This window comes from Vipera ursinii (assembly GCF_947247035.1).
Source record: "Vipera ursinii genome assembly, chromosome: 2".
Lineage (NCBI taxonomy): Eukaryota > Metazoa > Chordata > Lepidosauria > Squamata > Viperidae > Vipera > Vipera ursinii.
In genome coordinates this window covers 12418659-12444696 of record NC_139513.1, presented here as the reverse complement: position 1 = coordinate 12444696, position 26038 = coordinate 12418659, and the positions used below count along the sequence as shown (strand labels likewise).

The 26038-nt window shown below is 47.8% G+C and overlaps 1 protein-coding gene across 4 annotated transcripts in view; it reads left to right on the top strand.

The window, feature by feature from the left end:
• Window positions 1-1471: 1471 nt before the first annotated feature.
• Window positions 1472-26038, top strand: part of LOC310636470 (uncharacterized protein) — a 356270-nt gene continuing 331703 nt past the window's right edge. For all 4 annotated transcript variants that reach the window (XR_014491726.1, XM_083356338.1, XM_083356336.1 and 1 more), the window contains exons 1-6: window positions 1472-1638; window positions 13485-14344; window positions 16578-16647; window positions 18579-18661; window positions 19826-19919; window positions 21534-21641. Coding sequence is in view for 3 of the 4 variants with exons in the window: in XM_083356338.1 (XP_083212464.1) it covers window positions 13652-14344; window positions 16578-16647; window positions 18579-18661; window positions 19826-19919; window positions 21534-21641 (1048 nt within the window). In the remaining variant the exon portion in view is untranslated. The remainder of the gene's footprint in view (window positions 1639-13484; window positions 14345-16577; window positions 16648-18578; window positions 18662-19825; window positions 19920-21533; window positions 21642-26038) is intronic.

The window sequence follows — 26038 nt, the reverse complement described above, 5'->3', positions numbered from 1 at the left end:
CTGACAGTTAGAAAAATTAATCAGTGAAACAACCTGACTCCAGAAGCTGTGAATGCTCCAACACTGGAAGTTTTTAAGAAGAGACTGGACAGCCATTTGTCTGAAATGGTATTGGATTTCCTGCTTGAGCAGGGGGTTGGACTAGATGACCTCAAAGTCCCTTCCAACATCATCATCATTATTTATTATTATTATTATTATTATTATTATTATTATTATTATTATTATTATTATTATTATTATTATTATTATTATTATTATTATTTCTCCCTTCCACTCTGAGGTGAGATTGGTCTCATCACTTCTGAGCTTCCTTCAGTCCTTTTAACACAGGGGTCTCCTGCCTTGGCAACTTTAAGGCTTGAGGCCTTCAACTCCCAGAATTCCTCAGCCAGCCAAACCCACATCAGAGGATTGTTGTTGTGGGAAAAGAAGAGGAGTGAGTATTAGGTATGTCTGCCGCCTTGAGTTATAAATGTACTAAAGCTGGGATAAAAATAAACAAATCTATTGTTGTAATATATGGTATAATATATAGCAATATTTCTTTAATTGCAAGATGAGTGGCCATAAATTTGATAAAATCAGGGCTTTTTTTTGTCATAGAATGCTCAGAACGGAGTTCCGGCAGCTTTTTTGGATGGAACCTTGTAGGGTAGGCAAGGCGGGTTTGTATGATATGTGTGAGTTCCGGCACCTTTTTCTTTTACAAAAAAAGCGCTGGATAAAATTATCATATACTGTATCTACTATATTTACGTACGTACCCTTGTTTGATATATCTACTTTTATTGTTATACTTGTAATATTTTAATACATGCTATAATAATTTACAATGTATTGTCCTATACCAGGGGTAGGCAACCTTGGCTCTTTTATGACTCTTGGACTTCAACTCCCAGAATTCCTGAGCCAGAACAGCTGGCTCAGGAATTCTGGGAGTTGAAGTCCACGAGTCATAAAACAGCCAAGGTTGCCTACCCTTGTCCTATACCGTATGTACTTTTATTGTTAGGTATGATTGAATGGATATCATCATCATCATCATTGCTACACTGCTATACCAGTGTTTCTCAACTTCGGTCACTTGAAGACGTGCAGACTTCAACTCCCAGCATTCCCCACCCAGCAAAGCTGTGCGGACTTCAACTCCCAGAATTCCCTAGCCAGCATTGGCGGCTGGGGAATTATGGGAGCTGATGTCCGCGCACCTTTTCCAAGCGGCTAAGGCTGAGAAACACTGTACTGCGCTATCCCACAGCACAAGGTCGTCGTCCCTCAATTTCTCTGAGGGCGAATACGATTATGGCCGCCGCCACCGCCGTCATTTCATTGGTGCCACGTCAGTCCTCCCAAGGCGCTGGCCTCACGAGTCCCTCCCGCCTTCCCGTAGGTGGGGCCGCGGACGGAACTACGCTTCCCGGCATGCTCTGGGAAAAGGAAGCGACGAGAGAGCGAGCGAGAGGGAGAGAAAGGTCGGTGCGGGCCTAATGGACGTCGCCTGGTGAATTGGATGTGTCCGTTGCCGGAAGAGAGGCGCGTGGGCTCTGCGGCTCGGGGGGGCGACCAGGCCGGGGAGCGCCTTCCTCCTCCTCCTCGCCGCCGCCGCCGCCGGGCGCAGCTTTGAGGAAAGCGAAGGTGAGAACGGCCTTTTCTTCCCCCTTCCTCCGCTTCTTGCGGCGGGCTGCGGGGCTGGTGGGGGCCGGCGGGGTGTTTCCCGCTCTAGGACGAGTCGCGCCTTTGCTTTTTATTTTTTTTTAAATTATTTTTATTTTTAAGGTTTACGCCGCCGCCGCCGCCGTTTGTTTTTTTCTCCCCCAAGGCCGGGGACATCCCTTCTGCCCGGCGGGAAAAAAAAATGCGTCTTTTTCAGCCATTTTGAAGCCGGGAAAGGGGGAAAGCGGGGCGCCATCAGGCCGAAAAACGTGCTTTATTAGGCCGCCTCGTTTTCTAGAAGGAGGCTTGAGCTCCCGTTCGGAAGGGGATTCGTTTCACTCCGGCCTTGCTGGTTTCTGTCTTGGGAAAGAGGTTAAAAATTAGGAGGAGGAAGGGAAGGGCCGTGTGTGGGAGAGAAGCGGCCCTACGTGGCTTTATTTCGCCCTACAGGGCCGTCCTCCACTTACGACCACCGTCCAGCCCGACCTTTCTGTTGCTTAAGCGAGACCTTGCCCAAGTGAGGTTTGCCCCGTTTTACGACCTGTTCTTGCCACGGGGTTAAGTGGGTCGCTTGTTGTTGTAAAATGAATCATAACAATAACAATAATAAGTTGGAAGGGACCTTGGAGGTCATCTAGTCCAACCCCCTGCTCAGGGAGGAAACCCTATACCAGGAGTCTTCAAACTTGGCCCTTTTATGACTTGTGGACTTCAACTCCCAGAATTCCTCAGCCAGGCACGCTGGCTGAAGAATTCTGGGAGTTGAAGTCCACAAGTCATAAAAGGGCCAAGTTTGAAGACCCCTGCCCTATACCATTTCAGGCAAATGGCTGTCCGGTCTCTTCTTAAAAACCTCCAGTGTTGGAGCATTCACCACTTCTGGAGGCAGGCTGTTCCACTGGTTAATTGTTCTAACTGTCAGGAAGTTTCTCCTTAGTTCTAGGTTGCTTCTCTCCTTGACTAGTTTCCATCCGTTGCTTCTTGTCCTGCTTTCAGGTGCTTTGGAGAATAGCTTGACTCCCTCTTCTTTGTGGCAGCCCCTGAGATACTGGAACTCTGTTATCATGTCACCCCTCACTCTTCTCTTCATTAATAATAACAACAACAACAATAATAAAGTTGGAAGGGACCTTGGAGGTCATCTAGTCCAACCCCCTGCTCAGGCAGGAAACCCTATACCATTTCAGACAAATGGCTGGCCATTCTCTTCTTAAAAACCTCCAGTGTTGGAGCATTCACCACCTCTGGAGGCAGGTTGTTCCACTGGTTAATTGTTCTAACTGTCAGGAAGTTTCTCCTTAGTTCTAGGTTGCTTCTCTCCTTGACTAGTTTCCATCCGTTGCTTCTTGTCCTGCCTTCAGGTGCTTTGGAGAATAGCTTGACTCCCTCTTCTTTGTGGCAGCTCCTGAGATATTGGAAGACTGCTATCATGTCACCCCTCACCCTTCTCTTCGTTAAACTACACATACCCAATTCCAGCAACCGTTCCCTATATGTTTTAGCCTCCAGTCCCCCAATCATCTTTGTTGCTCTTCTCTGTACCCTTTCTAGAGTCTCGACATCTTTTTTACATCGTGGTGACCAAAACTGGATGCAGTATTCCAAGTGTGGCCTTACCAAGGCGTTGTAAAGTGGTATTAGTACTTCACTTGATCTTGATTCTATCCCTCTGTTAATGCAGCCTAGCACTGTGTTGGCTTTTTTGGCAGCTGCAGCACACTGCTGGCTCATATTTAAGTGATTGTCCACTAAGACTCCGAGATCCCTCTCACAGTTACTACTATCGAGCAAGGTACCACCTATACTATATCTGTGCATTTGATTTTTCCTGCCTAAATGTAGAACCTTACTTTTTTCACCATTGAATTTCATTTTGTTAGATAGTGCCCAGTGTTCGAGTCTGTCCAGATCCTCCTGTATCTTAAGCCGATCTTCTGGAGTATTGACTATTCCTGCCAGCTTGGTGTCATCTGCAAATTTGATGAGTTCCCCATCTATCCCCTCATCCAAATCGTTGATGAAGATGTTGAAGAGCACTGGGCCCAGAACAGAGCCCTGGGGCACCCCACTACACACTTCCTTCCATGTAGATGCAGTTCCATTGAGGATACACACACATACACGGTTGTTAAGTGGATCTGGCTTCCCCATGGTCAGAAGGTGGCAAAAGGGGATCACATGACCACCACCACCACCCCCCGGACACTGCGATCGTCGTAAATGTGAGTCAGTTGTCAAGCATCCGAATGTAAATCACAGGACCGTGGGGAGACCGAAAGGGTCGTTAAGAGTGGAAACTGGTGGCAAATCCCTTTTTTCAGGGCCCTTGTAACTTCAAACGGTCACTAAAAGCAAACGATTATAAGTCGAGGACTAGCTGTAGAAAATGTGGGTTTCTGCCCTGTTTATTAGTACAGGTAGTCCTTGGTTTACCACTGTGGGTGTGGTGATCTTTCCAAGTTACAACGGCCCTGGAAAAAGAGACTTATGACCATTTTTCACACTTATGACCCTTGTACCATCCCCCTCGTCACGTGATCCAAACTCAAATGCTCCGGTGTCCCGGAGTCATGTGGTTCCCCCTTTGCGACCTCCTAACTGGCAAAGTCGGGGGAAGCCATATTATTAATTTAACCACTGCAGCGATTCACTTAACCGTGGGAAGAAAGGTCATAAAATGGGGCAAAAAATCACTGAACAAATGTCTCTCGCTCACAGAGTGAGTTCAGTTGTGGTCGTAAGTCGAGGACTACCTGTATTTCTCAAAGCGTGCACTTAAGACTCCTGGAGGTCCCCAAGATCCTCTTGAGTGCCATAAAACCCATCTACGTTGAAAAATACTAGCATTAAAATCCCACGTAAAAGTAGTGAAGCTGAATGTATCAGTTTTAGTTGTTTAATTTGGTAAATATCCCACGAGGTCACCCATACAAACCGAAGCCCTTTGGGGGTCCTTGATGGTTTTTAAAAGCACGAAAGGGTCAAGAGCAAAAAGTTTTAACTGCTGCATATAAAAGCGAATCCTTCAAAACCTTTAAGCTCCGGTTGAGGAACTGGTTAGACCAGCCATTTGGTCAAGGTTGACTGCATTGTTGATTTATTTAATAAGAGGGTGAAAGTCTTTGATAGCTCTATTTCAGACATGTCAAACACAAGGCCTGGGGGCCAGATCCGGCCCGCGAAGTGGTTTCATGTGGCCCGTGAAGCCATCCTGGAAACAGTGAGGGAACGGCCCCCGATGCCTTGGCCCTGGCCCAGAGACCCTCCTTCTGCCAGAGACCCTCAGATCTCTCCCACTCCTGCCCAGGCCCCCATAGGCAGCCTTGATGCGAACGATGTAGAGCTGGCCATGCCCACCCAGTAGGCTATACGCACTCTAGCCACGCCCACCCAGTAGGCCACACCCACCCTGGCCATACCCACCCGGCCCCCTGAGGGCAACTGCAATGCTGATGCGGCCCTCAATGAAATTGAGTTTGACACCCCTGTTTTATGTATCAAATTTATCCCAAGAGTGCTTTTTCAAAAGGCAACCCAACTTTATTTTTTCCTTGAGGATGTTTTGCTTCTCATTCAAGAAACTTCTTCAGAGCAATGATGGAAATGTGTGTGTGTGTGTGTGTGTGTGTGTGTGTGTGTGTGTGTGTGTTTTCATAGATTTTCACGGGTATAGATATGTAGGTCTTGGCATATTCGGGTCTTTTCACTCTCAATCTTACACGGGAAAAGACCCGAATACGCCAAGACCTACACACACACACACAAATACATATATGCACATAAACACATACATACATGGAATATTTCAAACTTGAACAAATGTGGTTGAGTTTTGAATTATATCTCTATATATCCATATATATATGTGTGTGTGTGTGTGTGTGTGTGTGTGTATCTGTATACCTATCTATTTGTTGTTGTTAGCTGCGAAGTCGTGTCCGACCCATCGCGACCCTATGGACAACGTTCCTCCAGGCCTTCCTGTCCTGTACCATCTTCTGGAGTCCATTTAAGCTCACGCCTACTGCTTCAGTGACTCCATCCAGCCACCTCATTCTCTGTCGTCCCCTTCTTCTATTGCCCTCGATCTTTCCCAGCATTAGGCTCTTCTCCAGTGAGTCCTTCCTTCTCATTAGGTGGCCAAAGTATTTATTTATTTATTTATTTTATTTTATTACATTTATATACCGCCCTTTCCCGAAGGACTCAGGGCGGTTTACAGGGTGATTAAAAACAAAAATACAAAAGTTAAAAACAAATTAAAAAATTATATTCGTCCCTGAATAAGTAAAACCCCGGTTAAAATTAAAATTAAAACTAAAATTAAAATTCTCAGCCTGGGCGAGAGAGCTCGAAGAGCCAGGTCTTCAGGTCTTGGCGGAATGAACGGAGGTCGGGGGCAGTCCTAAGCTCCACTGGCAGCTGGTTTTAGTTTTAGCTTCAGGATCTGCCCTTCTAAAGAGCAGTCAGGGTTGATCTCCTCTAGGACTGACCGGTTTGATCGTCTTGCAGTCCAAGGGACTCGCAGGAGTCTTCTCCAGCACCATAGTTCTTATCTCTTCTAGCTATTCTCTGGAATTCTGCATTCAATTGGGCGTATCTTTCTTTTTCTCCCTTGCCTTTCGCTTCCCTCCTTTCCTCAGCTATTTGCAAAGCTTCCTCAGAGAGCCATTTTGCTTTCTTTCATTTCTTTTTCTTTGGGATGGTTTTGGTTGCTACCTGTTGTGCACTGTTGCAAACCTCTGTGCATAGTTCTTCAGGCACACTGTCTATCAGATCTAATTCCTTAAATCTATTTGTCACCTCAGTGGGTGAGGACGCTGAGCTTGTCGATCAGAAGGTCGGCAGTTTGGCGGGTCGAATCCCAAGTGCCGTGTAGCAGAGTGAGCAACTGTTATTCGTCCCAGCTTCTGCCAATCTAGCAGTTCAAAAGCAGGTAAAAATGCAAGTAGAAAAATAGGGACCGCTCCGGTGGGAAGGTAACAGCGTTCCGTGCGCCTTTGGCGTCTAGTCATGCCGGCCACATGACCACGGAGACGTCCTCGGACAAGCGCTGGCTCTTCGGCTTTGAAACGGAGATGAGCACCGGCCCCTAGAGTCGGAAACGACTAGCACGCATGTGCGGGGGAACCTTTACCTTTACCTTATTTGTCACCTCTACTGTATATTCAATAGGGATATGATTTAATTCATACCTGAGTGGCCTAGTGCTTTTCCCTACTTTCTTCAGTTTAAGCCTAAACTTTGCAATGAGAAGCTCATGGTCTGAGCCACATTCAGCTCCTGGTCTTGTTTTTACTGACTGCATAGAGCACGGGTCGGCAACCCGCGGCTCCGGAGCCGCATGCGGCTCTTTGAGCCGTCTCCCAGCCGCCCGGTGCGCGCGCACCTCTTCGAACGGGCAGTGGTGCACACGCACCTCTCCAAATGGAGAGTGGCACCGCCCATTTGGAGAGGTGCGTGCGCACCTCCCCGAATGGGCGGAGGTGCGCGCGCACCTCCCCAAACCTTTCGAGAGGTGCGCGTGTACCTCCGCGCAAAGGGGCAGCGGCGCCGCTCTTCGAGGAAGCTGCCGCGGCCCGTCTACAAACCTGCCGAAAGCGGCAGCTTTGCAGACGGGCCGCGGCAGCTTTCTCGAAGAGCGGCGCCCCTGCCCATTCCGAGAGGTGCGCGCGCACCTCTCCGAACGACCGGAGGTGCGCGCGCACCTCCCCAAACCTTTGGAGAGGTGCGCGCGTACGTCTGCGCGAACGGGCAGCAGCGCTGCTCTTTGAGGAAGCTGCCGCGGCCCGTCTGCAAAGCCGCCGAAAGCGGCAGCTTTGCAGACGGGCCGTCACCGTCGGGCAACCGGGAACCGGTTCCATCTCACTTTAAAAAAAATGGCAACCACGTGCGTCCGCGCATGCGAAATTTTTTGCGCATGCGCGTGCATGGACACACGCACGCGGCTCCCACTTTTTTTAATTTGTGATGGAACCGGTTCCCGGTGGTTCTTTTCCTTTTTTAGGTTGCCGACCCCTGGTATAGAGCTTCTCCATCTTTGGCTGCAGAGCATATAGTCAATCTGATTTCTGTGTTGACCGTCTGGTGATGTCCACGTGTAGAGCCGTCTCTTGGGTTGTTGGAAAAGAGTGTTTGCTATGACCATCGTATTCTCTTGACAAAATTCTATCAGCCTGTGCCCTGCTTCATTTTGTACTCCAAGGCCAAACTTGCCTGTTATTCTGGTAATCTTTTGGCTTCCTACTTTAGCATTCCAATCCCCCATGATGATAAGGACATCATTTTTTGGTGTTAGTTCTATAAGGTGCTGTAGGGCTTCATAGAACCGGTCAATTTCATCCTCTTCAGCACTGGTGGTTGGGGCATAGACCTGGACTACTGTGATATAAAATGGTTGGATTCGAACTGAGATCATTCTGTCATTTTGGGGCTTGTATCCCAGTATTGCTTTTCCTACTCTTTTATTGACTATGAAGGCTACTCCATTTCTTCTGAGGGATTCTTGCCCGCAGTAATATGCCTGATGGTCATCTGAATTAAATTCACCCATTCCTGTCCATTTTAGTTTGCTGATACCTAAGATGTCGATGTTCAGTCTTGTCATCTCTTGTTTGACCATGTCCAGCTTTCCTTGATTCATGGATCTTACATTCCAGGTTCCTATGGAGAAAAAATCTTTACATCGGACTTTTCTTTCACCACCAGACACATCCACAGCTGAGCGTCCTTTCGGCTTTGGCCCAGTCGCTTCATTCTTTCTGGCGCTACTAGTACTAGCCCTCTGCTCTTCCCCAGTAGCATATTGGACGCCTTCCGACCTGAGGGGCTCATCTTCCAGCGTCATATCGTTTTGCCTTTTGGTACTGTCCATGGGGTTTTCATGGCAATGATACTGGAGTGGGTTGCCATTTCCTTCTCCAGTGGATCACGTTTTGTCAGAACTCTCCGCTATGACCTGTCCGTCTTGGGTGGCCCTGCACGGCATAGCTCATAGCATCATTGAATTACGCAAGCCCCTTTGCCACGACAAGGCAGTAATCCATGAAGGGGGAGCACATGTAGGGAGCGGGTTTTTATACCCCTTGGAGCCTTTTTGTTTGGAGTTATTTCCTGTGTCAGGCTTTGTATTTCCTGTGTCACCTATTCTGACCTGAGTCTGGGTGTTCCTTCCTGGTATTCTTGGTGGTGGTGGGTTAATCCTAGTATGTATGTAGATTTTAGGTCTTTTGTCTTATTTATTTTATTTATTTTTATTTTAATTCCATTTATATCCCGCCCTTCTCCGAAGACTCAGGGCGGCTTACAAGCTTAGCAGTAGCCTTCATTCTATGTATATGCCTGCTTATTAGGGCTTTCACACACACCCCAAGCGGCATTATTACAAAGTCAGCTTATTGCCCCCAACAATCTGGGTCCTCATTTTACCTACCTCGGAAGGATGGAAGGCTGAGTCAACCTTGAGCCTGGTGGGACTCGAACCTGCACTAATTGCAGGCAGCTGGTGTTACTTAAGGAGGCGTTAGCCCACTGCTCCACCAAGGCTCTATAACTTATATGCAGAACACATCATGAGAAAGGCAGGGCTAGATGAATCAAAAGTTGGAATTAAGATTGCCGGAAGAACAATCCTACATCTGCATTTGTACAGAGCTTGGTGGAGGGAGAGCTAGGGCTATTAAGCCAACTGGGCATGCTTTTCTGGTTCTTCAGTATCTTTTTAGGAACTATATTTTTCTGCCCTTTTTAATATTTCCTTCTCTGGGGAGCTGACTTCCCCCACACACTGAACCATTACTATGAAAAAGGCTGGAAATTTACATGTATTTCTGCCCCTGAGATTGTTGGGGGGAAGCATCAGAACAGAGAAGGTACCAGTCTCACGGTTCCGATAGATGAAACCATTTAAAAGGAACTTCAAGGCAAGGATTTTTTTTTTCCTTAAGAGAACATTTTATTTTGGAAAAAAGATATCGGGCAGGTACAAAAGCGAACCCAAGGCTAAATTCCCCTCCCCTAGGTTACAAAGTTGCAAGTTGCATTTCCCGCCCCACCAAACTGCTGTCATAAATCACGTTCACCAATTAGAAAACTCCCGGCACTCCTCCCAGCTGCTTCAGCCCGCCCAAATGTTATCAGCAATGACCTTGGTTCCCATAGCTTTGAATTGTTTTGGCTAGCTGGGAAATTCTCCCCTCCCTCCTCCTCCTCCTCCTCAACTAAAAAGTGGCAACGGAGCAAAAATGAAAATGGCTTCAGTTCGGTTTGTCGCAGCGTTGGCAACCAGTTCTGAGCTGCAGAAATTCTGAAATTTTTGCAGACTTAGGGAAACAAATGCAAATCAAACGCGACAACACTCCTAATCCGACACTAGAGAAAGGCCCACGCGCAGTGTAAAGCAAATGTTAGCAAGGGAAGGTTGCCGGTCGTTACCGACAACTTGTGGGAGGAAGGAAGGATGAGAGGAAGGGGTTGGGAGCGTACAGCCCTACGGTCAGGTCCAGCCCTGTAATTCATTTTATTTGACGCTTCTTTCAAAAATGAGAGCTTGTTTGGAAAGGGTGGCAGACGGACGGCAGACCTATGGCGTAGTTTTAAAAGGGGTGTGTCTGCTGGGAAACCCCCCCCCCCACACACACACACAAACACACACAAAGGGGAGTTGTAAAAGTTGTAAGGGCCTGCCTCAACTAGGTCTCCCAAGAAAGCAGAACTCTTGAAACAGGCATTGTTTCAAAAGGAACTTTTATCGAGAGTTAGTGATAGCAGTACACTAGAGCAGGGGTCTTCAAACTTGGCTCTTTTATGACCCATGGACTTCAACTCCCAGAATTCCAAAGCCAGGCATGCTGGCTGAGGAATTCTGGGAGTTGAAGTCCACAAGTCATAAAAGGGCCAAGTTTGAAGACCCCTACACTAGAGCAAAGCAACAAGCTCTGAAGATTTCGCGCGAAATGTTACATCAAAAGGCTCCTTCAGGTCTCCTCCCCGCTCCCCCAGTGTCCAACCGTCTGTTTGAATTCCAGCCAATCCATAGGTACTAGGTTGTTTTGAGAACCGAGTGATTTAGCGCCCATCTCAAGGTCCCTCTCGGTTTCATTTCCCAACGGTCCCAGCCTCACGTCAACGCTGCTAAACGTCAGATGTTCTTGCTATGACAACAGAGGGAGATGCGGCCTTTTTCTTCCCTAGGCTTTACTCTTTAGAATTAGATGATACTGAGGGAGAAGGAGGGAGGAGGAGGAATGTGATGGGAGTTAGTTAGACACAGGGCTTTTTTTCTCATAGAACGCTCAGAACGGAATTCCGGCACCTTTTTTGGATGGAACCTTGTAGGGTAGGCAAGGTGGGTTGTATGACGTGTGAGTTCCGGCACCTTTTTCTTTTACAAAAAAAGCACTGGTTAGACATAACAATGTGGTAAGAGTGTGTGAATTTGGGAGCTTTTGAAATAAGAGCTTTTGAAATAAGCTATTCTCCAAAGCACCTGAGGGCAGGACAAGAAGCAAGGGATGAAAACTAGTCAAGGAGAGAAGCAAGCTAGAACTAAGGAGAAACTTCCTGACAGTGAGAACAATTAACCAGTAGAACAACCTGCCTCCAGAAGCGGTGAATGCTCCAACACTGGAAGTTTTTAAAAAGAGACTGGACAGCCATTTGTCCGAAATTTATTTATTTATTTATTTATTTTATTAGTTTAGGACTCAGGGCGGTTTACAGGGCAATATTTAAAAGACAATATAAATTAAGGTAAAATTAGAATTAAAAAGAATTAAATTAATAATAGCCCAACAATAAAACAATGTTAAAACTTAAAACTGAAAAACCCCCTCAGTCCAGGCCAGATAGATCGAAAAGCCAGGTTTTCAGGTCCCGGCGAAACGAGCGCAGGTCGGGGGCAGCTGGGAAATTTGGGGGAAATGGTATAGGGTTTCCTGCCTGAGCAGGGGGTTGGACTAGATGACTTCCAAGGTCCCTTCCAACTACTACTACTTCTTCTTCTTCTTATTATTATTATTATTATTATGATTATTATTATGATTATTATGATTATTATGAAATGGTGGGTTGGAGAACAGCAGGGAAAGCTTTTGTTTCAAACTAATTGGAGAATGTGATATATGACTGTTAATTGGAGGAGGGAATTGTGCTTTGATATTATGTGCCCAAGGGAGGGGAATTCAGATTTTGGCTTCAACCATGTATGTGCCGATGCCAGGCTACTTGAATAAAGATTCTTTAAGGTAAACAATGCCTCGAAGTTCTTTGGAGAGCTTCATCTGTCGGAACCAAATCTGTTGTCTGGAGATAAGGCAGCTGTTTTCAGGCCACGTTCCTTTCTCACGAAGGGTGGGCATTTCAAAGAGCCAGGCAAATACATTCCCCAAGCAAGCAGGCCCCCTCCCACCAGAATGGCAGACCCCAAAAAAGAATACCTAGGCCAGTGATGGCAAACCTTTGAGAGACCGCGTGCCCAAACTGCAACCCCAAACCTACTTGTAGGGTGCCGGGTGGGTGTGGCCCATTGGGTGGGCGTGGCTGCGGTGGTAACGGCAGACTGGGTGGGACTAAACAAGTTCAATCGGTCAATTCTAACTTTGCGAGATCTTTTTTTTTCCCCCGCGAGAAGTTGAAATTGATTGATTGAACCTTTTTTTTTTTGGTTTCTTTGTTTTTGCACACGGCGGCGGAGGCCTAAAGCGAAAAGGTTTTATAAAACCCAGCTGAAGCCCTAGGACACAGGTTGGCAACCCGCGGTTCCGGAGCCGCATGCGGCTCTTTAAGCCGTTTCCTGCGGCTCCCAGTCGCCCGGTGCGCGCGCACCTCTCCAAACAGGCAGGTTTGGAGAGCTGCACGCGCACCTCTTGGAACGGGCGGTGGCGCTGCCCTTTTGGAAAGCTGCCGCGGCCCGTTTGCAAGTTGCCACCTTCCTCCGAAGGCGGTAGCTTTGCAAACGGGCCACGGCAGCTTTCCAAACCGGCAGCAGCACGTCTGCAAACGGGTGGCACCGCCGCCCATTTGGGTGGAGGTGCGCGCGCACTTCTCCAAAGGTTTGGAGAGCTGCATGCGCACCGCTCCGAACGGGCAGCGTTTTGGAGGTCCTGGGGGGTGGCTCTGGCGGCACCCAGGCTGAAGGCGCCGCAACCCAGCGCCCGTCGCCAGGGAGACCCGTCGCCGCGCAGGTGCCTCCCGTTTTGCACATGGACAAAACATTTTGTTTTTTCTTTTATTTATTTATTTATTTTAATTCCATTTATATCCCGCCCTTCTCCGAAGACTCAGGGCGGCTTACAAGCTTGTTTTTTGCGCATGCGCGTGCGTGGACGCACACGCGCGCACTTTTTGAGGCTCCCACTTTTTTGTGTGTGTGATGGAACCGGTTCCGAGTGGCTCTTTTGCTTTTTCCGGTTGCCAACCCCTGCCCTAGGACTGGGGCGACCGTGCGCGTGCCCACAGAGAGGGCTCTGCGTGCCACCTGTGGCACGGGTGCCATAGGTTCGCCACGGCGGACCTAGGCAAAGCAATAACATGTAGGCAAATGCATTGGAGGGGTCTGACAAAAAGTCTTCTGAATTTTAGGCACCCTTACCATTTTCCCCCCCACCCTGCGGTTATCCCAGTTCCCACACAAACTAGACCTCAAAATTGCTACGTGTTAAACCGATTTGAGAAAACGGGAGTCAGGTTATACGGGTGTGTTTCTCTCCAAACGTTTCTTTTTTACTTCCCCCCTCCCCAAGTTTTTACCAAAAATCTTTTTTAGAAGTCTTTTTTTAAAAAACCTTTTCTCATCTTGACAGGCTGTCTTTTGTTTTTCTGTCTTCCAGAAAGTCCTCCTCACCTCCCTTTTCCCTTTAGGGGGATATTTTTTTTTTTTTTTTTGAAGGAGAAAGAGAAAAACGAAAACCCAAACGCCGAAAGCTTCCGAAAGACCCGCCAAAGGGCAGAGGAGTCGCCTGGGGTGCCTCTCCCATTTCAGAGCGAGGCACGAAACATGGAAAAGGGCTTGGAAGGCTCAGGCAAAGTCCCGCGCATTGTCCAGGTGATGTATTTTAAAGGGATGCCCAGGCAGCTGAATCAACAGCCGGAAGTGGGCTTGCCCCAGCAGTGGGAAGCCCAGTGGCAGGAATTCCTGAACACCCTGCAGCCCCCGGCTCACACGGGCTGGGGAAGCCTCCAGCTAACCGATACCGTGCCCTGGGACGACACCCGGGCCTTTCTGACGGCCTTCGAGCAAGTGGCCGAAGCCTGCCAGTGGCCCCCGGAAGAATGGGTGCGCCAGCTGCTGCCAGCCTTGCGGGGAGGAATGGAGCAATCCTTCTGCAGGCTGGACCCCCGGGACAGGGGCGATTACGGGAAGGTGAAGGCCGCCATCCTGCGGGCGGACGCGCTCCGCCTGGAAATGAAGCGCCAGCATTTCCGGCAGTGCTGCTACCAGGAGTTAGAAGGGCCTCGCCGGGTCTACGGCCAGCTCCAGGACCTTTGCCGCCAGTGGTTGAAGCCCGAGAAGCACACCAAGGAGCAGATCCTAGAGATGATCATCCAAGAGCAGCTGCTGGGCATGCTGCCCGCCGAGGTCCAGAACTGGGTGCGGGAATGCGGGCCAAAGGACTGCGTCGAGATGGTAGCGTTGGCAGAGGACTTCCTGACGGGTCACCGCCCCGCCCCCAGGACCTGCGACTGGCAGGTGAGGAATTTACATCGGCGCTCTCCGACCGCGGCAGCTTTACGACCCCGTGGACTTCGACTCCCTTGAATTCCTCAGCCAGCGCAATTCTGGGAGTCGGAAGTCCTCCAGTCGTAAAGCTACCGCTTCTGCTTCCCATCCAGCCTGTACGGAAGGTGGGAGGAGGGGGTCTCCAAGTTGGGGAAGGCTCTTCTGCTGATTTTAAACCCCTAGGGAGCCAAAACTATGAGACAGCCAGTCCCATGATAATGCTGGAACCAGGTTAATTATGCGATAGTGGCGGATATCTGTAGCTCGGGTGGAGGATGAGGGTGGAGGTTCGTCCTCCGAGCTGGTCAGTGTTGGCGTTCTTCAGCTTCTAAGGCAGGGGTGTCAAACTCAATTTCATTGAGGGCCGCATCAGCATTGCGGTTGCCCTCAGGGGGCTGGATAGGTATGGCCAGGGTGGGCGTGGCCTACTGGGTGGGCGTGGCTAGAGTGCGTATGGCCTACTGGGTTGGCGTGGCCAGCTCTACATCGTTGGCATCAAGGGTGCCTATGGGGGCCTGGGCAGGAGTGGGACAGATCTGAGGGTCTCTGGCAGAAGGAGGGTCTCTGGGCCAGGGCCAAGGCAGTGGAGGCCGTTCCCTCACTGTTTCCAGGATGGCTTGGCGGGCCACATGAAACCACTTCGCGGGCCGCATCTGGCCCCCGGGCCTTGTGTTTGGCATGTCTGTTCTAAGGGCTTCATCACAGGACCCTCACCTGATCTGACCCACACCTGACCCATCACTGGAGCCTCATCTTACATGACACCCCCCCCCCCCATCACAAGACTTACTGACCACACAAAGCCCTAGATAGCCAAAGCAGAAGAAAAAGATGTCGAGACTCTCTAGAAAGAGTGCCGAGAAGAGCAAGAGAGATGATTAGCGGACTGGAGACTAAAACAGATAAGGAACGGCTGCTGGAATTGGGTGTGTCTAGTTTAACGAAGAGAAGGGTGAGGGGTGACAGGATAGCAGTCTTCCAGTATCTCAGGGGCTGCCACAAAGAAGAGGGAGTCAAGCTATTCTCCAAAGCGCCCAAAGGCAGGACAAGAAGCAACGGATGGAAACTAATCAAGGAGAGAAACAACCTAGAACTAAGGAGAAACTTCCTGACAGTTAGAACAATTAACCAGTGGAACAACCTGCCTCCAGAAGCTGTGAATGCTCCAACACTGGAAAGAAGAGACTGGACAGCCATTTGCCTGAAATGGTATAGGGCAGGGGTCTTCAAACCCGGCCCTTTTATGACTTGTGGACTTCGACTCCCAGAATTCCTCAGCCAGCATGCCTGGCTGAGGAATTCTGGGAGTTGAAGTCCACAAGTCATAAAAGGGCCAAGTTTGAAGACTCCTGGTATAGGGTTTCCTCCCTGAGCAGGGGGTTGGAACAGTGGAACAACCAGCCTCCAGAAGCGGTGAATGCTCCAACACTGGAAGTCTTTAGGAAGAGACCGGACAGCCATTTGTCTGAAATGGTATAGGGTTTCCTGGCTGAGCAGGGGGTTGGACTAGATGACCTCCAAGGTCCCTTCCAACATTATTACTATTATTATTATTATTATTATACTTTTATTCATAAAACATGAAACTCAGTCCGCTGAACACTCAAATTGACTGGCACTAATGGTTGACACGGGCTGCTGCCAGCATCCTCGGTATCAACCGGGTATCTCCTTAAAATGTAAGATGTTCCGAGTAGCGCAGTTTTTTTGTAGCTTTGCTGGAGTTATTGCAGGAAGCTGTGATTTCTTCATGTATTTTGCACAGTTTTGCAAAACTTTTTATCATCATCATCATCATCATTATTATTATTATTATTATTATTATTATTATTATTATTATTAACACTGACGTTCCCTAAATACCTAGTCTGGTCATGAAATGTTGGGGAACCAGCCCGCGAGCTGGGAGAATGTGCCTCCACCCTCATCCAGCCTTAATTAGTTTAGGACTTGCTTGGTTGCACCTGCCCAGGGAACGAAGCCTTCTTAGCTTTAAGCTCGCTTAGCATCCGTCGCGTTGCGCGAGCCTGGGAAATGCTTAATTCAGGAACCAAGCGAACCGGTTGCGTCTACCCAGCCAGTGTTACTCAATCTGGATTGTTAACCTTTTTTTCATTGCTGACCAGGTTAAAAAAAAAAATCGGAAAGTGGGGCAGTTGCAACGGGGGGCCGTTATCTGCAGCTCGTTCTTTTGTCCTTTTAGGTTCCTTTGCCAGAGGTCCCAGTTAGCGCCTTGGAGTCCGAAGGGAGGCAGAGGCAGCACCACCCTGGAGGTCAGTTGGAAGGGGGAGGGGGAGCAAAGTTGATTGGGCGGGTAAAGAATTACAAGTAGTCCTCGGCTTACCGACCGCAGTTGAGCCCCCAAAATTCTGTCGCTTAAGCGAGACCTTCGTTAAGTGCGTTTTGCCCCATTCCGCGGCCTTTCTTGCCACCGTCGTTAAGTGAATCCCCGAAGTGGTTAAAGTTAGTGACCCGGTTGTTCAGTGAATCTGGCTTCCCCGTTGACCTGGCTCGTCCAAAGCTCGCAAAAACTGATCACGTCATCCCGGGAGACCGCGACTGTCATAAATACAAGTCAGTTGCCAAGCTTCTGAATTTTGATCACATGACCACAGGGATTCTGCAACGGTCATAACTGTGAAAACGGCAACAGCACCATAGCACTTAGACTTATATACCCCTTCACAGTGCTTTATGCAGCCCTCTGAGCGGTTTGCAGAGTCAGCCTATTGTCCCCCCAACAATCTGGGTCCTCATTTTATCAACCTCGGAAGGATGGAAGACTGAGTCAACCTTGAGCCGGTGAGGATCGAACTGCTAGCAGTCGGCAGAGTTACCCTGCAATGCTGCATTCTAACCACTGTGCCACCCTGGCTGTTGGCCATAAATTGCTTTTTTCCAGTGCTGTTGCAACTCTGAGCAGGTCACTAAATGAACTGTTGTAAGTAGAGGACTACATGCATACTCCATTGTCAGGAAGAAAAAGCGACTTGAGGTCGTCCTCGAGTTACGACAGCAGTTGGTACTGGAATCCCTGTCGCTAAGCGATACATTTATAAGACGTGACCGCATTGCTCGGGGTACGGCAATCCTGCCATACCAGTTGCCGTCATCAATTGAATCCTAGATCATTAGGTGAGGTAGCTTCCTGCTGGCTTCTTGCAGCCAATGTCAGTGGGGAAGCTGGCAGGAAGTCGTAAGTCCCAGGCCAGCAGGCTGGTAAATGGCTGCTGCCAGCTGGGGAAGGGAGCGAGGGTGGGGGGGCGCACAGGAGGGCGTGTGAGAGATGGGACAGTTAGGGGGTGCACGGGAAGTGCCACAAGGGTCGAAGAAGGCGTGAAGTGTCCACAAGGGTCACGATACACATGATGGCTTCCCAATGTAACAAGGAATGTCACAAATGACGATCATAACTGGGCGTTTTGTGAAGCACTGAGATCGCAATCACATGGTGGCGAGGGGGCTGGGTGAACTGGAACTCCAAGCACCCAGTCACGACCACCATTTGTTCAGAGGCTCCTTGAACGAACAGTTGTAGGTCAAGGTACTTAACCCGTGTGACATTTTTTGCGATGATAAAAGACCTGTGGGTGGAGTTGATATTTTCCCCAAGTTTTTGTTTTATCAACTTGGGTTGTTCGTTGTCATAGTGGGAGTGGCTGTTGCTGGATTTATGCTCAGACCACAAACCGGTTGGGCATAAAACAGGTGCATCTGACTTGAAAAGAAGATAACCCTGATGAACAAATCCATCGTGGTCTTTTTTTTTGTTCGAAAACGGGGGTGGGGTGGGGAATAGCTTGGCGATTGATGAATTTGCTAACCGAAAAGTATTGATCTGAGAAGTAGGGAACCTGGAGCCAACCCCACGGCGAAACAGGTGGCAAATGAATTTTAACAAATAAACAAAATGTAAGCTTAACGAGGGAGGAGGGATGCTAAGTTTGTAACTGCTTATAAAAGAGATGGGAAGTCGCTACCTCGTTGCTGTTTTTTTTTTTTTTACTGTTCTCTGAACTTTTTCTTCACTTTTTCTCCTACTGAATTTTCCCCCTGTGTATTACGATGTTTATCTTTTAGCTATAGTGGAATTTCTAATAGAAATTATGTGCTAATGAGTTTCATGTATTGCCATTCTAAGATGGCGGCAAAAGCTAAATCGTGTGTATCCCTTTCTCAACTTCTGCATGTATGTGTTTCACAGCCAGTGACATTACATCCACAAGGAACTCGGCCTTAGCCCAGACATCAGCTGGACTGGAAATGGCTGGGACTGGAACCGCTGAGGTGTGTAGACTCTCCGTATGGATTTGACCAACTGCCCTACCAACTGACGGGGGGGGGGGGGGAAAGATGGACTTTTGGCTGAAAATGGGGGGAAAAAAGGAATGGGTGATTGATGGATTTCCTAATTAATGAGAATTATTAATAATGTTGATAATGAGAAGGTAATCTAGAGTAGTTTTAAAACAGAGGTGGGGGACGACGCCTCTTTTATGACTCGTGGACTTCAACTCCCAGAATTCCTGAGCCGGCTGTCTCAGGAATTCTGGGAGTTGAAGTCCACGAGTCATAAAAGGGCCGTCGTTCTCCACCTCTGCCTTAAAACAAAGCCAGATGAAATGGAGGTGCTCACGATGGCGAGTCACCATTGCAGAGAGGGGTTAGGGTCTTCCGAACCAGTTTACCCTCCTCGAAATGAAGTTGGGTAGCACGTTTGGAAGAAGAAGCTTCTGAACTCGAGATTTCTCTTGTCTCCCAGCCCGAAACAATGACCAAAAAGCATCACTTGTCCATTTTGGTCGCTACGCCAGCTGCGTCTCTTTCCAGAAGAAAATTGATCTTAAAATCACATTGGCATGCTCTGCTAAAACTCATTAGAGCAGACATGTCAAACACAAGGCCCGGGGGCCAGATCCAGCCTGCGAAGTGGTTTCATGCGGCCCACGAAGCCATCCTGGAAACAGTGAGGGAACGGCCCGCACTGCCTTGGCCCTGGCCCAGAGACCCTCCTTCTGCCAGAGACCCTCAGATCTGTCCCACTCCTGCCCAGGCCCCCATAGGCACCCTTGATGCGAACGATGTAGAGCTGGCCACACCCACCCAGTAGGCCACACCCACCCAGTAGGCCACACCCACCCGGCCCCCTGAGGGCAATTGCAATGCTGATGCGGCCCTCAATGAAATTGAGTTTGACACCCCTGCATTAGAGCATAAAGTTCCATTTGGTATACAATCTGGCAGCCAAGTTGATCTCTCTTTTTTTAAAAAAAGGCCATGTTAAACTGATCCTAGAAGTATTAACATACTGACTCTGCTTCTGGGTGAAATGGAAATCGCACTCTTAACTGTCAGTTCCATGTTAATTAGAAGGCAAAATCCTGTGCCAGATGTGCCTTTGAAGAAAAGCGTGAGAGATGGTACTGAAGCTGGTCTTCCTCCCTCTTTCAGGAGCCTGTACGTATGAAGGATGAGTTAGGTCTTGAACAGAAGCCCATACACTGGGAAGTCATGCCAGAGAGGGCCGGCACCTCCAGTGCTTTGGGTGAGTATCAACTTTTCTTTCCAAGAGTTCACACAACCAACAGCAGGTAAAAATTCTGGGAACGGCTGCATGCATTGAAAAGGTCAAGTCCAATCCCTGTCCCAACAGACTGAACCAAGCCAGCTCCTCACAGAGTGATTGGCAGCCTTAATCTCCCTTTGACCTTTTTTAGTGGCTCAGTTCGACATGTTTTAGCCAGCCAAGAGTCAAGAGTCTTGGGGTAGAGGTGAAGGGAGGGACAGAGAGAGGGAAAAGAGAGAGAAAGAGAAGAGAGAGAGAGAGAGAGAGAGAGAGAGAGAGAGAGAGAGAGAGAGAGAGAGAGAGATTGGAACCAGAGGGAATTGACATTGCTTCCAAAGACTCCTCAGCTTTTGGGAATCTGAAAGAGGTCGGCACTCTCTGCCTTCAGGGGATCCATGAATTGCGTAATTGCTTTTCAGTTCGATATCGAAAAGACAGGACAGGTGAGGGATTATGTGCTAAATTAGGAGACACTCAGACCACCACTTTCTTAATGAGTTGCACAGAAATGGAATGGAGAACTGATAGTCCAAGGTGGCCTTAAGCCGGTGTTTCTCAACCTCAGCGACTTTTTAAGAAGCGTGGACTTCAACTCCCAGAATTCTCCAGCCAGCAATGCATTCAAACCTTATTCACTAGGGCCAGCTTGCCGCAGCCAACTCACCACGACCCAACTCGGGGACAGCTCGCAATGGGACAAAAGAGTTAACACTAACGTCGAAGAAATGGTGGAATAGAATCATTGAAGAAAGGGGTGGCAAAGGAGGGACAAAATGGAAGTGTGAATGACAGAAATTAAAATAGTTTTGAAAGTTATTTAAAATGATAGGCAGGCTCCATTATGGTTGTAAGTCAAGGACACTCACCTGTGTGCTGTTTCTATATGTGAAGGCTCTGATCAGCTGGTGCCATCAAAGCTGTTGCCAGCTTGGAATGTGGGGCATTCTGGTTTCAAAGCATCTTGACAGTATTGTTTTTAATAATGATTGTTGTCCCGTTATTGACGTTAATTCCAGAGTCAGTTCTCTCGTATCCCAAAGAGTTAGAGGAGCGTTATTGTCAACAACCAGCTCGAGAATCCAAATAAAACTCCAGGTTCATTTCGTTTTCTGAAAAGCTTACTGTTTATCGAATACACAGCTTGGTTATGTCGAAGTAAAACTAGCTTTGAGGTTCCAACACCAATTTGTAGAATAGTTTTATCAGCCAAATCCCCAACATCTTACATAATCCATGTCAACACGTCCAGTTTGTTATGGGAACCGTCTGCTTCAAATCCACAGCCGATCTGGTGTCCTTGACAAGATTTCAAGCTCTCACGGTCTGCAGCTGAATTGAAGTTTCATTTTTCCATCTACCCACTTGAAAGTAATCTAAAGGCAAGATGAAACGCAGAGGCACATAACTGCCAAGGTTGACGGTTATCTACTTGTGACTTTCTCAAGTACTGGAGTCTTTTTGGCCAGGAGTCCTGAAATCAGATTTCAGAGCTCCTGGCCTTCAGATGCGACGAGAATTCCCAGTTATACTGACTCCCCATCTGTTTGTTTTCTTTCTCCTCTTTTGTCTGTTCTTCATATATTTCCACCCAAGAGGGACTCCTGGTTCCTACACCTGAACTCAACTCTCAAACTGATCAACCACAAGCCACCTTCCAGGAAAGGCCTGAACATAGGGTCCCAATTCCTGATACCCTCTTTGGTAAGTTGTGTATGTGCGTGCACGTCTGGCTAACAACCACCCAGACTGGGGAAAATATCACTCAAGGTCTTGTTTTATGATCTCAACCCAACATCTCTAGGTGCTACAAGCCATCTTCAGTCCAAATGTTGATGAGCAACCTGCAAACCCCCAACAACCACCTCCCCACCCCCCAGGGCCAGACTCCATTTCCTGCTCATTAACCTTCTCTAAAATTCAGTAGTGGGATTCGGCGACATCCTTTCCTATCTGGATCATGTCCCAAAAGTGCTTTTTCAAAAGGCAACGGGACTTCCTTTGTTTTTAATTGAAGACGTTTCGCTTCTCATCCAAGAGAAACCGACCAAATGTTTGGAGGATGGAAGGGATTTATATTTATATTCCTTGCAGTCCTCTGGTCGTTAGCGTTCTTTCTGAGAGCCACTGAGGTTTAATCTGTGCCCTTAAGAGTTGCCTGCATCGTGCAGATCGGTGTGGCACCTTCTTGGACTCAGGGCAGTTTACAGGGCAATATTTAAAAGACAATATAAATTAAGATAAAAATAGAACTAAAAGAATTAAATTAATAATAGCCCAACAATAAAACAGTGTTAAAACTTAAAACTAAAAACCTCCTCAGAATGAATGAATCTTTATTGTCAAAGTACAACTATGTGTACATTGAGATTAGCTGAGCCTCCCTTTGTGCTCCCACCCCCCCAACACACAGTGACAACAAACCCTCCATCTTACTACACCATGTGAACCAACTACACCACACACCGGCCTCCCAAGTCAATTCTGCATAAAATTCACACAAGTTATTTCTCGTTCAAAAGCCTAACAGCCCACGGATAAAAGCTGTTTTTCAGCCTGTTGGTGCGGCTGGCTATACTCCTATGTCTCCTACCCGATGGTAGGAGAGTAAAGAGATACCGTCCAGGGTGTGAGTCGTCCCTGAGAATTTTCCTCACTCTTCCAAGTCAACGAGCCCCGGCGAGGTCATCCAGTGGTGTCAGGGAACAGCCCACAATGTCTTGTGCTGTGCTCACTACCCTCTGTAATACTTTCCTATCCGCGGCTGTCAGACCAGCATACCAAACCACAATACCATACGAGAGGACGCTCTCTATAGTAGACCGGTAAAAGAGGGTCATTAGCCGTTGTTCTACCCTGTTCTTCCGCAAGACCCTAAGAAAGTGAAGCCTCTGTTGGGCCTTTCTAGCCACCTGGGTTGTGTTAACTTTCCAGGTCAGATCTTCGCAGAGGTAGACTCCCAGAAATTTAAAGGAGGAAACTCTCTCCACGCAGTCCTCCCCGATGTAGAGTGGGGCAGGTTCCTCCTTTTTCCTCCGGAAGTCTAGCACCATCTCTTTCGTCTTTCTTGGATGGGAAGCGAAATGTCTTCAAGGAAAAACACAGAAAGTTCAATTAGTTCTTGGGGAAAAAAACAACCACCTTTGGGTTACCCTTTCCCGTGATTCTGAGGTAGAAAATAGATCACTGGTATAAAGCCTAGAACATGGGTCGGCAACCTTAAACACTCAAAGAGCCACTTGGACCTATTTCCCCAGAGGGGGGGGAAAAAAACCACTGGGATCCGCAAAATGTGTGCACGCACGCAAGGGGAAGAACTTGATTGAAGAGTTTAATTAAAAAGAAATAGAGGCTGCTGTGCATGAGGTCTTTCTCTCCCTCTCTCCCCCCCCCTTTTCTCTCTCTCTCCAATCTTCTGCTCACCTGGCAAGCTGGCTTCACGCTGTTCTCGGACAAGCTGACACACGTTCTTATTGGGCTGGCTCTCCTGCACTGCTTTCTGTGGAGATGCAGCAAAGGCAGGAGCCTCGCCCAATAAACTTGTCAGCTTACACACACACAGACAGAGAGAGAGAGAGAGGGGAAGCGCAAGTGCCTCTCTCTTTCCCACTCTCTCCCCTCCCTCTCCAAACTGGGAGCCTCAGCAGAAAGCTGAAAGAGCCACATGCGGCTCCAGAGCCACGGGTTGCCAACCCGTGACCTAGAATATAAGCTTCATATTCTTTATAAGCTGTAACTTCATATTCTTTCTAAGCTGTAGGATTCAGAGAAGTCCCAGTCAGCTCAAAAGTGCAAAAAGATGAGACAGAGCTAATAAATGTTCTTCCTAGGCCAGGGGTCAGCAACCTGAAACAGTGAAAGAGCCACTCGGAACCGGTTCCCTCACAAAAGGAAAAACTGGGAGCCGCAAAAAAATGTGTGCACATGCGCGTACATGCGCACATGTGCAGAACAGGGTTTGACTGAAGAGTGGAGCCAAGGTGAGATATGCACCTACCCTGCATATTTGAATTGATTGGTTGAACTTTTTTAGTCCCACTTTTTTTTTTTTTTTGCACTGCACATGGCAGAGGACTGGGAGCCGCAGGAGATGGCTGAAAGAGCTGCATGCAGCTCCGGAGCCGCGGGTTGCAGACCTGTGTCCTGGGGGTATTCCCCAGCAATGCAAATTAAAAAAGTATAAAAAGTACAATGTACAGTCATGGCCGAAATTGTTGGCACCCCAAAAAATTTTTTAGAAAATCAAGTATTTCTCACAGAAAAGTATTGCAAGAACACATGTTTTGCTATACACAGGTTTATTCCCTTTGTGTGTATTGGAACACAACAAAAAAAGGGAGGAAAAAAAAGCAAATTGGACATAATGTCAAACAAAACTCCAAAAATGGGCTGGACAAAATTATTGGCACCCTTAATATTTGGTTGCACACCCTTTGGAAAAAATAACTGAAATCAGTCGCTTCCTGTAACCATCAATAAGCTTCTTACACCTCTCACCCGGAATTTTGGACCACTCTTCCTTTGCAAACTGCTCCAGGTCTCTTATTGGAAGGGCGCCTTTTCCCAACAGCAATTTTAAGATCTCTCCACAGGTGTTCAATGGGATTCAGATCTGGACTCATTGCTGGCCACTTCAGAACTCTCCAGCGCTTTCTTGCCATCCATTTCTGGGTGCTTTTTGACGTATGTTTGGGGTCATTGTCCTGCTGGAAGACCCAAGATATCAGACTCAAACCCAGCTTTCTGACACTGGGCTCTACAGTGTGACCCCAAATCCTTTGGTAATCCTCAGATTTCATGATGCCTTGCACACATTCAAGGCACCCAGTGCCAGAGGCAGCAAAACAACCCCAAAGCATCATTGAACCTCCACCATATTTCACTGTAGGTACTGTGTTCTTTTCTTTGTAGGCCTCATTTCATTTTCGGTAAACAGTAGAATGATGTGCTTTACCAAAAAGCTCTATCTTGGTCTCATCTGTCCACAAGACGTTTTTCCAGAAGGATTTTGGCTTACTCAAGTACATTTTGGCAAACTGTAACCTTGCTTTTTTATGTCTCTGTGTCAGCAGTGGGGTCCTCCTGGGTCTCCTGCCATAGCGTTTCATTTCATTTAAATGTCAATGGATAGTTTGCGCTGACACTGATGCTCCCTGAGCCTGCAGGACAGCTTGCATTCCTTTGGAACTTGTTTGGGGCTGCTTATCCACCATCCAGACTATCCTGCGTTGCAACCTTTCATCAATTTTTCTCTTCCGTCCATGACCAGGGAGATTAGCTACAGTGCCATGGGTTGCAAACTTCTTGATAATGTTGCGCACTGTGGACAAAGGCAAATCTAGATCTCTGGAGATGGACTTGTAACCTTGAGATTGTTGATATTTGTCCACAATTTTGGTTCTCAAGTCCTCAGACAGTTCTCTTCTCCTCTTTCTGTTGTCCATGCTTAGTGTGGCACACACAGACACACAATGCAAAGACTAAGTGAACTTCTCTCCTTTTTATCTGCTTTCAGGTGTGATTTTTATATTGCCCACACCTGTTACTTGCCCCAGGTGAGTTTAAAGGAGCATCACATGCTTGAAACAATCTTATCCACAATTTTGAAAGGGTGCCAATAATTTTGTCCAGCCCATTTTTGGAGTTTTGCTTGACATTATGTCCAATTTGCTTTTTTTCCTCCCTTTTTTTGTTGTGTTCCAATACACACAAAGGGAATAAACCTGTGTATAGCAAAACATGTGTTCCTGCAATACTTTTCTGTGAGAAACACTTGATTTTCTGCAAAAATTTCTGGGGTGCCAGCAATTTCGGCCATGACTGTATAAAATCAAGGTAGATCCCTGGGATTATTAAGGCTGTGAATGAATGGCAGGATCCAATCTGTGTCGGTCACTGGGACCAGAGGTTTTGTAAGGACCTGCCTCATCTAAGCCTCCCAAGAAAGCAGAACTCTTGAAACAAGCATTGTATGAAAAGGGACTTTTATTAGGGGCTAGTGACAGCAGGGAAAGCAAAGCAAGGTCTGAGGAAAAAAACGCAAAACAGGATGTTAAAAGCAATATTCAAAACTCCTCCCTGCAGGGTCCCAGCGTTCATTT